Source organism: Arabidopsis thaliana, chromosome 3 (assembly GCF_000001735.4).
Source record: "Arabidopsis thaliana chromosome 3, partial sequence".
Lineage (NCBI taxonomy): Eukaryota > Viridiplantae > Streptophyta > Magnoliopsida > Brassicales > Brassicaceae > Arabidopsis > Arabidopsis thaliana.
In genome coordinates, this window is record NC_003074.8 from 5212904 (window position 1) to 5229024 (window position 16121).

The 16121-nt window shown below is 34.9% G+C and overlaps 4 protein-coding genes across 6 annotated transcripts; 1 reads left to right on the top strand and 3 right to left on the bottom strand.

Moving 5' to 3' along the window:
• Positions 1–80: 80 nt before the first annotated feature.
• Positions 81–1221, top strand: AT3G15450 (aluminum induced protein with YGL and LRDR motifs). Of its 3 annotated transcripts, none has more exons than NM_112413.4 (3): positions 81–352; positions 443–807; positions 905–1218. In NM_112413.4, the coding sequence occupies exons 1-3, from the start codon at positions 147–149 to the stop codon at positions 1093–1095; spliced, it is 762 nt and encodes a 253-aa protein (NP_566513.1). In that variant the 5' UTR covers positions 81–146; the 3' UTR covers positions 1096–1218. The 3 variants fall into 3 exon arrangements, with proteins under 3 accessions (NP_566513.1, NP_001030702.1, NP_001030701.1); NM_001035625.2 differs by having other exon boundaries at positions 443–740; positions 905–1216; NM_001035624.3 differs by having other exon boundaries at positions 443–1221.
• On the bottom strand, positions 1181–3358 carry AT3G15460 (Ribosomal RNA processing Brix domain protein). Its single transcript, NM_112414.3, has 8 exons — positions 3089–3358; positions 2864–3005; positions 2406–2484; positions 2146–2270; positions 1947–2048; positions 1791–1859; positions 1605–1703; positions 1181–1510 (listed from the first exon to the last, which is right to left on the bottom strand). Exons 1-8 carry the CDS (start codon positions 3283–3285, stop codon positions 1376–1378), a joined length of 948 nt encoding a protein of 315 aa, NP_566514.1. The 5' UTR covers positions 3286–3358; the 3' UTR covers positions 1181–1375.
• Positions 3359–7371, bottom strand: AT3G15470 (Transducin/WD40 repeat-like superfamily protein). The gene is made up of 7 exons (NM_112415.4): positions 5391–7371; positions 5202–5292; positions 4952–5109; positions 4789–4840; positions 4617–4699; positions 4422–4515; positions 3359–4325 (listed from the first exon to the last, which is right to left on the bottom strand). The coding sequence occupies exons 1-7, from the start codon at positions 6963–6965 to the stop codon at positions 3727–3729; spliced, it is 2652 nt and encodes an 883-aa protein (NP_566515.1). The 5' UTR covers positions 6966–7371; the 3' UTR covers positions 3359–3726.
• A 5886-nt stretch (positions 7372–13257) lies between these two features.
• Positions 13258–15032, bottom strand: AT3G15480 (fiber (DUF1218)). The gene is made up of 3 exons (NM_112416.4): positions 14674–15032; positions 13906–14111; positions 13258–13817 (listed from the first exon to the last, which is right to left on the bottom strand). The coding sequence occupies exons 1-3, from the start codon at positions 14761–14763 to the stop codon at positions 13586–13588; spliced, it is 528 nt and encodes a 175-aa protein (NP_566516.1). The 5' UTR covers positions 14764–15032; the 3' UTR covers positions 13258–13585.
• Between the last annotated feature and the right edge of the window lie 1089 nt (positions 15033–16121).

Sequence of the window (16121 nt, forward strand, 5' to 3'; positions counted from 1 at the left end):
ACGTAAGACATGTCAGTCTTATCTTAAAATCCAAGTCAGCATCTCGTGTAATAATAATCTCGTACCTTTATAAAACCCCTCATTGTCTTCAACAAAAACATAACACATTTCAAGCATTGGATTAATCAAAGACAAAGAAAACGAAAATGTTGGCAATATTTCAGAAAGCTTTTGCTCACCCACCGGAAGAACTCAACAGTCCGGCTTCTCATTTCTCCGGCAAAACTCCTAAACTTCCCGGCGAAACTCTCTCCGACTTCCTCTCTCATCACCAAAACAATGCTTTCTCTATGAACTTCGGCGACTCCGCCGTCTTAGCTTACGCTCGCCAAGAAACCTCTCTTCGTCAAAGGTATATACTAATATACATAAAACACATATATACAAGTCAAATCTCTAAATCCAATTCATAGATTCATAATGGTTTTGTTGTTTTGCTCAGGTTGTTCTGTGGACTAGATGGGATCTACTGTATGTTTCTAGGGAGATTGAATAATCTCTGTACATTGAATCGACAATACGGTTTATCTGGGAAGAACTCAAACGAGGCAATGTTTGTGATCGAAGCTTATCGAACACTTCGTGATCGTGGTCCTTACCCAGCAGATCAAGTTCTTAGAGGTCTTGAGGGAAGCTTCGCTTTCGTTGTCTACGATACTCAAACTTCCTCTGTTTTCTCAGCTCTGAGTTCTGATGGAGGAGAGAGTCTTTACTGGGGAATTTCTGGAGACGGATCTGTTGTAATGTCTGATGATATTCAGATCATAAAGCAAGGCTGTGCTAAATCGTTTGCTCCTTTCCCTAATGGTAAACCAAAACTTAAGTTTTTCATTAGCCCTATAAAGAAAGAAACATACTTTTGAGTTTAGATCTTGATGTGTGTTTTGTGTTTTTGTTATTGCAGGATGTATGTTTCATAGTGAGACAGGGCTTAAGAGCTTTGACCATCCGACTAATATGATGAAGGCAATGCCGAGGATTGATAGTGAAGGTGTTCTTTGTGGAGCTAGTTTCAAAGTTGATGCTTGTTCTAAGATCAATAGTATCCCTAGAAGAGGAAGTGAAGCTAACTGGGCGCTGGCTAATTCTCGTTGATTTTGCTTCTAGTTTCGTTAACTCTTGCTTCTTTGTTGCGTTTTCTTTTTATGTACTCTTGTTTATGTAAATATAGCCTTATGAAGACGATAAAGAAATAAAATTGATTTGCTTCTTCGTGACATAGCAGTCTTTACTTAGACAACTGTGTGATAAATTCGCAATCTCACTCTTTGATAGATAAGAGGGAGGGAAGAAAGCAGTGGTAAAGACAAAACTGTGTTGATTTTGTGAATTTAGAAGTTTACAATAGCAAAAAAGAAACTTTGGTCGACTTTTATCATTCATCGTTCCACATGTCTGTAAATTCATCAGGCTCCAATGGGTTTGAGAGTTCATGCATCTTTCTTCTTGTTTTTGCCTTTATTTTCTTAGCAAATTTCCCAGCTTTATTTCTTTTCTCCAAAGCTCGAATCTAAAAGGCAGGAAATTGGAATATATGAGAACTCTGACAGATAATCATATATAGCAATGTGATCTATCAAGTTGCTTATAGAAGAACCAAGTACCTGGTTTGGAGATACATAGAATGGGTTCTCGTAAAGCGTTGTACCTCCAAAGCTGCCTCCAAATATCTTAATTGGATTTAAACAAAACCTTGGACCAACCTGTCATCAGGTTTTTACTTCAATCAACAACTAATTCTTCAGAAATTATGTAAGTTAGTGTTAGTATATATATAGTCATGGCCTGACCTCAATAAGAGTCATTTTATCCAGATCGCCTCGTGCAATCTTGTCTGACTCGTTATGAGGTACCGATATCTGCAATGGAAGCCTTGGCTAGTTAAACGAAACGTTTCCAAACTGAAATGAAATGAGAGCATGAGAGATGCTAAAATTTCAACTTACCTGGTAATTACGGAACCATATATGGTCATCAACAATGGAGAAAACAAACACATGGTCATGGTAAGGTTTAGACTTCCTATGTCCCTCGGGAATTCCAAAAATCTGTAAGCAAAAAAACAAAACTTAAAAGTTGAAGATATAAACCAAACTAACCGCGACTACAAAAGGATCGTCCACAATTCAAAAGTGAGAATGAGACCTGAGTTAACATCTCTTTCAGAAGTTTCCAGTGTGCATCGTTTTCAAAATTGGATGAGAATGTCAAAAGTGGGCGTGAACCTTTCAGATGATTTCCAGTGAGTTTCAGCTCCTCCATTGTGTGAACTTCACCATACAGAAATTTACAGAAACACTACTCAGAGACGATACAAATTGATAAACTCATCATTACCCAAAGTATTATTATATCCATCAGTCACTTATTTTGAAACCAAATAAGAGGAGCTGGAGACAAATTACCAGCATTAACCAAGAACTTAACGGAAGGTCCACCAGGGGACTTCACCATCCACATGTAAAGATCTTTGTGCTTCCTACACTGAAGACGAACACAAACAAACACGTACTAACTTCAGTTTCTGGGAAGAAATCAAGAATACATTGACTTTGCAGTTTAATACTCTACAGACATGCTGAAATCAAGTAAATCCAGACATGCTGACATTTAAAACAGAGAGACTAGAGAGCCCAATTTGAACCAGACAAAAGAGAATTCAATCTGTAATGCTCTTTGTTTCTATCATCAATGGTACGAAAGTTTTACCAAGTTACATTTCATACCAAATAGGTAAATACATGGAAAAAGAAATTAAGAAGATTGATACGAATATGATTACCAAACCCCTTACGAAGAGCAGACCATAGAACAGTAACTGGTTCTGGAATTAAGGTAGCCAAAAAAAAGATTGAAACTTTACCTCGAAAAACAAACAGGAAGAAGAGCCCTTAAGCTCGATGAGCTCATTAAGAGTGGCACCTCTACTGCTCTTAGCTTCTACCTTACTATCCTTCTTACAGTGAGGTAAAAGTGACACCATGTTCAACATCAAATGTCGATACCTTCCAACGAATTAACAAAGTTACTCCATGATTCATAACCATTAAACCGAATCAAACCCAATGTAAATTTCAACACCATTCACCTGAAATTGATCCGACGGGAACAAGTAACGAGAACCTTCTCTTTATTCCTGAATACAGACGCATACGCAGGTTTAGAGTTCTCAGCATCTTCCTTCTTATCTTTCCAACCCAAAAGAGTCCTTTGAGGTCTCTCCGGAGCAGAATCCTTCACCGGTGCCGCCGTAACAGTCTCGCTGTGCTTTCTCTTCCTCCCCATTTTTTGTGTCTATTGAAGAAGAAACAACGCTAAATTCTCTGATTTAGGGTTTTAGTACAAAACTCAACAACCTAAAGAAAGAGACAAGCTGCTTTAACTAAAAATGTCACAACGAAAACGACAACGTTTCTCACTTTTATACAAGGAATTTCAATGGGCCGGATCAAGCTTACATGGGCCTTAATGACACGCAAAAGAAACTACATTGCAAAAGAATTTTCCTTTTTTGGTTTCTCTCTTTCTATTTCCAATCAATAAACATATCTCTCTGTTCGTGTGTCTGTAACTCTACAATGATCTGTATAGTTTCTTTCTCTCTTTTTTTCTCTCCATTTTCCTGGAAACAAATCTGTAACAAAGAAGAATAGGAACAAAAAAAAGCTCAGCTAACAATAATACAAACCTCACTCGATTTTTCTTCACCACTCTGTACAGTTTTTATCAAATCCGAATGGGCAAACCAAAGTTCTGAAACGTTCGTATCTCTCCTCTGAGACCTGCAGTGACAATCACCATTCCCCAAGAAGCCGATACATTCCCTGAGTTTCCATTTGACGACGACATATCCGTACTCAGACGATTCCCACTTCTGTTCCTTGCAAACAACAGTTTCTCTTCAGGCCAAGTCGCTGACATTCTATCGAAAAAGTATCCGTTTGTTGCGCTCGATATGATCCCATTCCGTGGACTGTTTAATCGCTCCACAGTCCCCAGCTGGTCTACCGGTGTAGGCGGATGGTTAGCTGTGGAGATATTGTCCAAGTTATTGGTGCTTCCGTTAAACCCCGCTCTGTTTTGGGTTCCCCAGTTTTCTGTTGAGGCCATTCCAGGCCATGAGATGGCTGCAGAGACGTCTTGGCTATGGAAATGCTCGTAAGAGTTTGTGACTGTCACGTTCTTGTTGTTGTTACTTCTGCTTGGTCGAGAAGCAGGGGATTCGTACTTCCATATGTACACGTGTGAATCCTCGCTTGCTGAAACTACGTATTTCCCATCTGCTGTGATTGAGGCAGAGATCTGGCTGCTCGTATTTCGAAACCCTATCAAATGAAATGAAAACAGAAAAGATCGATACTTTGGCTCGTAAACAGAAGACAAAGCTTGAAACTTCAAAAGGCGATTGTTTGTCTGTTTACCTTTAAGTTTGTTAACTAGATCAGTTCCATCAACAACACGGATCCTTGAATCGGAAGATGTGACAAGCACTTCAGATGAGCTCCCAGGAACAAACTAAAATATGAAATGAGACAAAGCAAGGAACTTTTAGAGCCATCAAGAACAACGCGTTTTGTTTCACCGGATATTGCTCCTAAACAAGTGATTTTCGTTACCTGGAAACCAGTTATCTTTTTTTGATGAGCTTTCTTCTTCTTGTTCTGTAAATTTATCTGGCTTTTCTGTTGCAGCTTGTTATCTGAAAAAATAATTATCACTTAGTGTCGAAACATAAGAAATAGCAGAAAGAAAACCAATATCAAATCCCAACAAGAACTTCATCAGTACCTGATGCACTGTACATCCGACAGCTACCTTTGTATGAACCAACCAACACACCCTTCAAGTTTAAACAGAAATTCTTTAGAAAGTTAGGAAACTCTTTTAAGGATTCTTCATGAGATGCCAAAAAACTGGACTTCAGATCATAACTTGGCAGATTTCAGTGTACCTGACCATCTGGAGTGTAGCAAGCAGAAGTGACCATCTCATGAAGATCATACCAGTCAACTACTTGACGATCTGGAATGCTCCAGACGCGAACTTTTGCATCTAAGGATCCACTGATGAAGTATCTATCATCAACCGGATTAAATTGAATGCAAGTCACTGTTCCAATCAATAATCAAAACACACATTGTTAATTTGATAAGTACCAAAAGACGGAACAATTAAAAGCAGTTGGCGCAGAACCTACTAACCGTAATCACTGTGCGAAAATACTTTCAAGCAAGTCTGGCTGGACAAATTCCACAAACGAACTGTTTTATCCATTGATGAAGAGAGCAAATGCTGAGGAAACAAATAATAGAAAGCTTGTTTACTCATAAATCTTCTCTACCATTCAATTTCTTCCAAATAGTACCAAGGAAATAAAGTGACTAACTAACCTGAGACTTGGACCAAGCAAGGTCAAGTACATCATCCACATGTCCCTGAAAGGAACAAAAGGGCTTTTCCGAAAGCCCGAAAAGAGAATCTGGAACAAATATGTTCTCTAAACTCAATGACTTTCTACTTATAGAAGTTCTCCCTCTTCTCCTTGGTGACATAGTAGTCGGTTCTGGAGACCCATTAGTAGCCAAAAGCAACAGTTCCGGTCTATCAAGTAACAACTCACCCTTCTTCTCAGCCTCAACGACTTGCCAGATGTGAATGATGCAATCCTCACCAGCACTAGCAAGATATTTACCATCCAAACTAAACTTAATGCTCCAAATAGAACCATTATGCGCTTGAATCTCCTGCGTTTTGTACAATGCCGTGAGCTCTTTAGATGATTTCCCATACTGTCTAACCCTAACTCTTTCCGGCCCATGAAAAGAAGATTCCTGAGAATCATCAGTAGCAGAGCTCGACCTCCGACCACCTCTCTCTGACGATGTATCTCTATCATCGCTGCTTCGTCTCTCTTTGCTATGACCAGTCATGCTACTTGCAACACTCTTAATACTCTTAAACCAACTTCCTTTCTTCTTAGACTTGGATGCATTATCCTTATTACTATTCCCACTGTCTTCGTTTTCCTTAGACGTGTTCTTATCAGAATCCTCAACGTTCTGTCTTCTCATAAGCTCCTGAACAATGGGAGAATGTCCAACACACATCTCAAACTCCTCCATCGTCATCTGTGTTCCAGTTCCCACTTCCTTCACCTTCTTCCATGTACCATCTTCTTGAATCTCATTCACCACAAACTCTTTCCCATTATCAAGATTCTTAATAGTACACACTTCCACTTCCTCATTCACTACACTCTCTCTCAGTACACAATCAGAATCTCCATTTAACCGCAATGAATCAGCACTAACTGATCCTACACTGCAATTCACAAATGGCGAGCTGGTTCTACTGATCTCTGAATGTGAAGAATGATGAACAGAGAGTTTAGAGACGGAACAAGAACAAGGATTACCAGGAGACGTATATCGACGGTCACGATCACCACATTGGCTAGTGGTAATGTCGGATTTCGATCTCACGATACAAGAAGCACAACCGCCGACACTTTCAGAACACTCTCCATGATCTCGCCGAGCCAATTGATTACACGAGATCGATCGAGAAATCTCGAAGCCGGCGGCTCCGGTATCTTTGGAGCTGGAAGAATCTGAAACGGGTTTTAACCGGGAGAGAACCGGGTCACGGCTAAGACCCATTTCGTTTAAAAGCTTGGAACGCCTCTCAGAGACAGAAGCAGGTTCAGAGGTCCAAACGTCGAACTTCGAAGCTCCCATTGGAAACCGAGGAACAGGGAATGGGTATCGACGGCGGCGACCACCACCGTAGAGTTCTTCAGAGTCATGAGAAGCGGCGGAGGAGATCCGAGGAGAGGATTCGGAATCGTAATCAGAGTTAGAAGCGGAACAAGAGCAAGAAGAGGAAGAAGCTAAACGATCAAGAGACTCGTAGAAGCAATCGTTGGTGTCTCCTCCTTCCTCTTCTTCCTCGTTTTGGTAGCTCATGGTCGTAGCTGTGATGAAGCCAGCGAAGACATTCCCATCGGAAAATTCCTTCGCCGGTGAATTTGATCAAACAGAAACAAAACAAAAAAAACGCAGACTTTATAAAGCAAATTCTATAAATATATTTGGTTTCTCAAGTCAAAAAGATTGAAACTTTTTGGGGATTTTGTGATTTGGGGGTTTTGTCGTTGAAAAATCCGAAGAATGAGATTGTGGGTTTTCGGGAAAAAGTCAGATCCGATGAAGAGCAAAGAGAGAGAGATGAGTTTGGGGGTTCGTAGAGATGTCTGTGTAGAAGAAATCAATGGAGAGAGAGAGAGAGAGAGAACTTTTTTTTGTTTCGGTTTTTTTTTCTTTTGGGTTCAGCTCTCTGTTTTAATTTTTGGTTTGTGGACCTTTGCACTTTGTAAGGCGCTGAAAACCAAAGTTTTTCATCCAGAAATTAGATCTTTAAAAGTATTAAATTATTAATTTTTAATTCCGACAAAAGAGAAGGTATTATATATACTATTATATGGTTTTAATTTGATTTTGAAAATATATGATATGTATATAGGACAATCAATAATGTAATTGCCATATGCTTTGATTAGTGTCCATTAAATAAAGAAGGGCGTGTATAGCATTATTTAAGTTGATTTATTTTCTTGCTAAAATAAAATATTTACCACAAAATAGTATATAGTATTTATTTACATATATATTACAGGAAATATTATATATAAAATACATCACAAACTAATTTCAGTGATATTTCATAAAACCAAATTTAAAAGTTTGAAGTTATTATTTAAAATTGAGTTTAAATTTATCATAAATATTTGCCACGGTTTAAAGGTACATAGAACAACAAGAATAACACTGTTACTTAGTAGTTTCTCTAAGATTGAACAAATATGTGTACAAGAAAGAAAAAACTGGAGAAAAAAATGTGAGTACTACATGTATATCAAAAACTAAACCATCAATTTAACTCCCAACATATCAAATCAAATCACATAAAGGTTTAAGAAAGATGATGATTAATAAAATCTACACATCTTTCGTTTCAAAAGGCCCACAACACCAAAAGAAATTGGAAATAAGAACCATAAGTAACGCTCAAATCTCAATCTTTTAGTGATTATACGAGGTTTTATTTTGTTTCAAAAACACTATAAAACTTTTGAAAAAAAAAAAAAAGTGGAAACAAGATGGAGGGAGGAGAAATGGGCCTGTAAGGCCCACAAAGAGTAAATGCAGAGAAGAGGACAGCTAATCAGTAACACATGCCTCTCTTCCCCTTCCCTACTCTATTTTCTCCCGTCCCACCGTTATTTACATTACAACACCGTTTCTTCTCTCTCTCTCCGGGACCATTCTTTTTTATACCGATTATGATTAGTATGCTAATCAAGAGCATTATGCAAAAACACTTGGCAAACGTTAAACCAAACAAAAAAACAAAATAAACATTTGACAACTAATGATATAACCGACCACTAGTATAAACATGTTTAATACACAAAGACATGAATATATCAAATCACGAGACTATTATGGATTTAAGTTTTTTGATTTGTTTGTAAGACATTTCTTGGAAGATCTATATCAATTCCTGGCTTTGTTTAGGTTGTTTTGGACTAGTTGGATAAATATATGATATAACGTGGATCAAAAACCATATATACTGTATACATCATTCACTTTTGTAACCACAATATTGGCATATATAATGGTTTACTTGTATCTTGTTCTATATTAACAACGATTGGTTAAGACTAAAGTTAACTCGTTAGCGCCGGTTTAGATTGTGTAGTTTAGCTTGGAGATGGTTGTTAAGCTCGAGAGAGCTTGACATGAATGTAGTTACATAGATTTGATTCCTCGTGTCGTTTAGCTCTCTATTTCTTTACGTACTAATTATGTTCTTGAACTCAGTTTGTATCAGCGACATGTGAGGTCGCATGCTTAATTAAATCATCAACATAAAATGATTTGTTTTGTCAACAAACACCAAATGATTTGATGATATCACATTAGTAATAGTTTGAAATTTGATGTGAAACATGTGAATGTTTTTATGTGATAATTCAAAAGTTTATTTATGCTAATTCGTGCGAATAAACCCAAGATTGCATTATGAAGTTTTGTTTGGTAGTAGACTCTATACACCACAGAGGAATATCTAAAATGAAAGCTAGGAAATCGAAGGAAAATAAAATTTATAAATGAGTGAAAATGAGGTGACAATAAATGAAAAAGCAGGATCTTCTATTTCCATATAAAAGTCTCTGAGCTCTCTTTGCGCCATTATGTTTTTTCTTTCCCTTTTTGCTGTGTTTGCATTTTCTCTTGGTTTAACGCATACATTTACAACAATGTTTCACGTTATTTAGTAACCACACCTTCAATAAATCAATTAAATGGACAAAGAGGATATAGGTATGTCAGAAAGAATTCGAAGCTTTGAAGAGTGACATAACATTGCGAAGTTAAATGTTTGAGTCTCGATGGTGTTGGGCTGGTTCTGATGGAGTACAACATTGATCGCAACACATGACACGAGTGAAAGCATAATTTTGTGCAGACATAAATAAAACCAAACGAGATGATAATATAAGAAAATGTGATCTATAGTTGTTTCATGTTTGTGGTGTTTGTCGTCTATATGTCATCATCCAAATTAAAACGTATAATACATGTTAGTGACAAAGTATTACGAGAAACTACCGCTGGATATATGATTAACCTACAAACTATGTTTTCAAGACCCTTTTAGGTAAAATCAAGGTCATATCGCTAATTTTTTCGTTAACGTAGATATTTTAATAAAAAAGAAAAAATTAACTATGACTAATTCATCCCAACATCTATTAAAATCTAGTTTATTGCAAACTTCAAATCAATCACAAGCACCATTCTCTGTCATACAACACATAATGGAAACCTTATCATCTATCTATAAAAGTAGATTGTTTAAAAAAAATATATATATATATAAAGATCACCAATGAATATTTATTTGAATTTACTAATCTTTTTTTCCATTGCTCACAGGAGAGAAGTTATATGAAACCAAAAAAAAAAAAAAAAAAAGCAAGAAGAAAAGTGGAAAGTGAAAGTAATGGTGAAAAGGAGTATTCAAGAAATTCATTAGAGTTTGTATAATTTGGAGTTTAAAGTGAAAATATCGTCGGGACAAAAGCTGAAAAACGGTCTGCGTTTATGTCATATATTTGTTTTTTAAAAAGCATATTAAAACAATATATTATAATTATAAAGAGTGCAAATAAAATGGAAAAAAAGAGTATGATAGGGTGTCGCCGTCGGCCGTTGTCAGTGTCTTCAGATCGGCCACGTCCCTCTCCTCTCCCCATTCCTCTCTCTTTTGTCTTTTCTTCTATTTCATAATCTTTCATATAATACCGGCAAATACATTTATTTAGTGAAATATATATGACATTTCGATAATTATAATGAAAAAATGATACTTGGAAATATTTTCTAAGTACTTATCATTTGACAAAAGAATCGTAATTACCCTAGTGGGTTATATATATTTTCTCTAATTAGGACTATGACATGAGAATACCACGTTAGGTTTGTTTCATGAATTTGTTAGATCAAAACCGATTATATATTGTCAAAAAAATCGAACATATATTGCCATTTTATAAATTAAAATATATAAATGAAAATCAACTAGGTTTCGCAGACTAGGTTTGTTTTGTTTTCGTAGCCTAACAGGTTCAACTATTCGAGTAACAAAATTTTAAAAAAAACAAACAAGAAAGATGGGGAAACAGGTCTTTTTATCAAAGAAAAAACAACACATAGCTACATCTTCTACAAGAAAAGGAAAAGACAAGCAAAAGTCAAGTATCATATCTAATGTAAATAGGTGTTTAACTTTTATAAATTAAATGACATTACAACATTAAAGATACACAAACCGTTAGAAATTAAATGGTCTGAATCATTCTCACCCACCAACCTCTAGTTAGGGCTCGTTGGCATAACTTTATTCATTCGTTTAAACATACTATATAATTAACATTACACATTTTTATTTTTTCTCACGGAACAATTAATTTAGCATCTTTATATATTTACAAGAAAAATAGATAACGTATATTGATAATAGAATAACTATAAAAAGTAACCAGTTTTGAAGTGATCATATGTTTAGATAGGTTTTCGGTGTTAGCGGAAATTCAAAAGCTATAATAAGTTTTAAGATAATTTTATAAAATTTCACAAGTTAACGATCATTCCAACATACTGTATATTACTATGAGTGATAAACAGTACTCACAAGTACCACAAGTAAAAAGACTCGCCATGTGAGACAATAACATTTTATTCAATCCAAAAGTATTTTAATGAAGTTGTTTTGCTTAGTTACAAAATGAATCACAAAAGATGTTACATGGGTTGGATATGTCATCCAAATATTGTGGAAGTCACTATACTTGTGAGAAATTGAAGCTATTCACAAATATTGTCGACGTCACTCGTAAGTCGTCAACTATTAAGTATCTATTCTAACAAGCGAAGACAAGTCTTGACCAATTGAAATAATCACAATTTATCTTTCTTCTTCTTCTTTTTTTTTTGTCATATATTTTTTCTTCTTTTTCAACATCTTCTTACTTATATCTTTATTAAAATTTCTGAGTTTAAAAACTTTTATGCCTTTTTAGTCGTTAAATGTGCAGATAATTCCCTTTATATGTTGTATTTTCTTGAGGCTAAAGTAGAGTTTGACCATATTTTTCGTTGTCGGGGAACCCCAAATCTTGCAAAGCAAACACTTGAGAATTGAGATAGCTTTGTTTATCCTGTTTGGTTAGAAATAGACGCACACGTCTAGCTATGCTTTTATATAGTATAGTCAATAATTAATTCTTTATGATATAATAATTGTGATTATGTTACATTTCGAATCTAAAAAGAATCATATAAAGTAAGTAATCAGAATGAGAAAAAGAAAAAAAAAACAAATTAACAGATGCATTTAAAATTGTTTTTCTATCTCAACAAGTATCAGGATAACATAAGAGTTGTATTAGGAGTCATATTCTCATCTCTTGTTTTGTCTGAGGATTACTCTCTACCCGTCAATTCGATTAAACCATTTCAGTATAAACCTTTAATTATGACTATTATTAAACAAATTCAGTTACATAAATGTATACTATGGCAAGAAAACTAGTGGCAAATCATTAAACTAATAAGTCAGGGTAATGGTTTTTTATATTGTCGTTAAAATTTAATTGGAGGGTGGTGCCTACTCAAATGCACGAGAAGACACTAAAGTAGATTTTAATATGTTACATTTATAATAAAATTAAGAGAAAAGTACGGATGAAAATGTGACTTAAAAGTATCTGAGATCAAACAAAGGACAAACCGGTGTGTGAGCAATCATTAAGTTTTCTCTCTGGAGATCGTCTGAAATTTAAATATATGCTAATATAAAATGAAGCAAAAACGCAATTTCCCACATGCAAACATACGAAATTAGAATACGTGTAACGTGTGAATACATGCGATTGTATACACTATATATGCAATGTGTTAATGTGAACGTGCAGGCTTAAGTGTTAAATTTGTACTTCCGAACATGGATAGAGTTTAGTTATAACAGGATCTTGTTTTTTTCTTTTTGAGTGAAAAGTGAAAAAATTCATTGGCCCATTATGTAAATAAACCTGAAAAGAATATTTATTTGTATTTTGCTTATATTATCGGATATAAAAATGTTAATACCCTGACAATAGTTTGAAACAAGTGTTGTTGTATTTCCGTATTATAATGGAATGTCATGTGCCATAATGAACGCATGTGTTGCCACCAATAATTTCGTACTTGAACACATATGTTCATAATTATACTATCATATTGTGCTTTTGCTGCTTAAACTCCTTAATTACTGTATTGGTTTTAATGTCCCCGTAGGCCTAAATGGGCCGACCATTCACCATACTATTTAGACAGTTTACCAGTATTTTTCAATACTGTATCCAAGGCTGGTCTAACGTTATCATAGATCTATGAACAGTCCAAGTTTATGTGATATTTGGTATTTTACGATGTTTATGTACAGCAACGAAATCGAATCAAAGACTTCCGCCTGCAGCCTGATATGGGCCCTATTCGTAGGCATCTGTTACTCTTTACAAGTTGGGTTCCTGACAAGTGCTGCCTTCAAAATATGGATGTATCTGATTATCTGAAACATTTTATCTGAAATAATATAAAACATACTCATTCTTTACTTTTCTTCATTTTCAGTTGAACTTTAAAAAATAAAAACCAAACTAAACCGGAAAAATTCAGTTCTAGTTTAATATCATTCATTGTTCCCAAATCAGGCATGTCAACCCAAACCAATAAAACAGTGATCACAACAAATCATGGTTTTCTATTCTTTAGTATTCATTCACACATTACAACAGAGAACATAACAATATACGAATCTTAGAATATAACATATCAGTGTTTGCTTAAGAGACAACATAAAACCTAAACATCCTGATAGGATAACTAAACACTGGACAATACTAAACAAACACAAAAAGACAAATTCCAACTCTTGATGCTTAAACGTTTGCTTGCTGTGGAAGTTGACATTTTTAGTAGGAGGGATTCTGGTACGCATCTCTAGCACGAGAGTAGCAAACGTAGTAGAACTGAGAGACAATGGCGGTGAAGAGTGTGAATGCAGCACCAGCTGCAAAAACTCCTTTCCTTATAACTTCACAGCTTGGTGGATCTTCAACTTTCCACATCTTTCTATACTGTGTGTGGTACGCATTTCTGATTGATGCCGCAAGCAAACACATCTCAGCGATCAAGAAAAACACCCTGCAACATAACCATTTTTCGTTGTTTCAAATCAACTGCTTCGAGAAAAACCCAATCCAAAGACTTTATAGGATGGATGGATGGTTACCAGCAAATGAGGAAGAGAATAATGGCACAAGCTCTTGAACCGCCAGGGTTAAGAGACTTTCCACAACAGAAGCAACGACTAGCAGCCATAATAAGGACTTGGCTTACAAAGAGAAGAACAAATGCACCAGCTCCATAACTTGTAGCAATGTCAGTACCATACACACAGTAATCATATTGCTTGTCTCTGTCTGTTTCAACCTTGCCCTGTCAAAACAACGACTCCTTCAAGATATGAATCGTGTAAAGAAAAACATAAGCAGAAACCACATTTCAGATACATACAAGATTTGGATTTGATCTAAACATATAACTTCTTCTTTAGCTAACCACTTGTTCCAATGTGGATATTCACAACACTTATCTAGAATGTGGAATTTCAACAATACAGTATTACTAAGAAATTTCTATACTCACTACAATGTTATGCTCTGCATAAATTCTAGGTCATGAATCGAAACTATGCATTTGGATCTTCAAATTCAAGTGGAATCTGACATAACGTTCCAATTGAATGCTAACTACAGCTTGATTTTTCAATTCACAATACACTTATTGAACAGGAAACAAGATTGTGAATCAGATCTGATAAAACACTTCAAAATTCAAAGATCGCACAGATTTAGAGAACTCGAACTAGATTTCGAACTACTTATAGAGTGAAGCTTCGCTAACACTAATCGAGAGATTCTTTCAGAATCACAGATAGAGATTGAGCAAAAACGAAATTCTATGAAGCAGAGGAGAAGAGAAGAGAGTATGAACTTACGACACTTCTTCTCTGCTCGGCGGCAATGGCTAACCCAACGGCGATGAGATCGAGGATAAACACAATTATCACTACAAGCTTCGAAGCCATTGCTGGATTTTCTCAGAGCTCACTTATCTCTATCTCTCTCTCTCAAGTAGCTTTCTGGTGATTTTCTCAGCTCTCACTCTCTCTCTCTTTCTCCCTTAATCGACGATGAAGTCAAAGAGACATTGACCCAATTTTCGAATTTAAATGATTTAAATATTTTTAATTCTGTTTAAGAAAACATTTAAGAAGATTAAGTGTGAAAATGTGCAAAAATTAAAAACGTTTTAAAAAGTGGATTAGTTAAAAGTCACCGTCTATTAACGAAGAAGACACATTGAATGGTTTAGATTTAACCGGCTGATCTGTCGACTGCTGTATAATACGCGTCGGTTTTTACCGGTAACTGATTCTTCCGGTTTGTCGGTCGGCTTTCTTTTTCACAGAAGTATGTTAATTGTTAAGTAACCAATAAGATTGCAGGTCAGTGTTTAAGAAATCGGTCAATAGTGTGTCTTATTTGCAATTATATTAGTCATACACGCATAATGATATTTTTGATTTTTTTTTTGTTAACATATAGTAGTACGTAATGATCACTTTTATAACACATTAATCTTATGTTTCGTGAACTTTAGTATACGATGGATTTATGCTACTTTCTGATAAAAGGCCCATATTGTTATGATACTTGGGCTTGACTATGCTAATGAATACTCCTTTGTTCTATGAAGTTTGATGTTTTGGTTTTTATTTTTGTTCCATGAATATTAATGTTGTAGGTTAATTTTATTAATATTTTTATTAGTAACCAATAGAGAAAAGAAAGAAGTAAAACTTATATTATTAAATTAACAAAAAAGTAATAAAAATAATATTAAAATTTTTTTTTTTAATTTATGTGAAAAACTCAAAACATCATTTTTCTAGGAACAGAGAGAGTAGTTTATATCTTCTGGTAAAAGATCAACTAATCATGGTGTTCCACTAATTTTATATTTACGAGTAAAAGATCATTGTTCGATTTTTTTTTTTTACGACTATAGACATAAAATGACTTGCACCTATCCAAAAAATTAGTTTGAGTTTTGGTTCGAAATTCCTAAGTTATTAATGAAAAAAAAAGAACCAAAATAAATATTTATATTAGCTTTACTACAAGACTACAAATATTAGCTTGTAAAAACTGATTCTTTTTACAGATTTTGTTTTTTGGGATAATTATACTATATGTATATATCTTTAAATGATCATTAAGTTTATTTTATTTTTGACAAGAAAAGATTATTAATTTTTCTATTCAATTCTTAAAGATTTAAAATAATAAATGATTTAAAAGATACAGTAAATATTTGTTTCGTTATCGGTTTGATATGGAAAATAATTTATTTATTTTAAGATCGATAATTTTGAATTTAGTC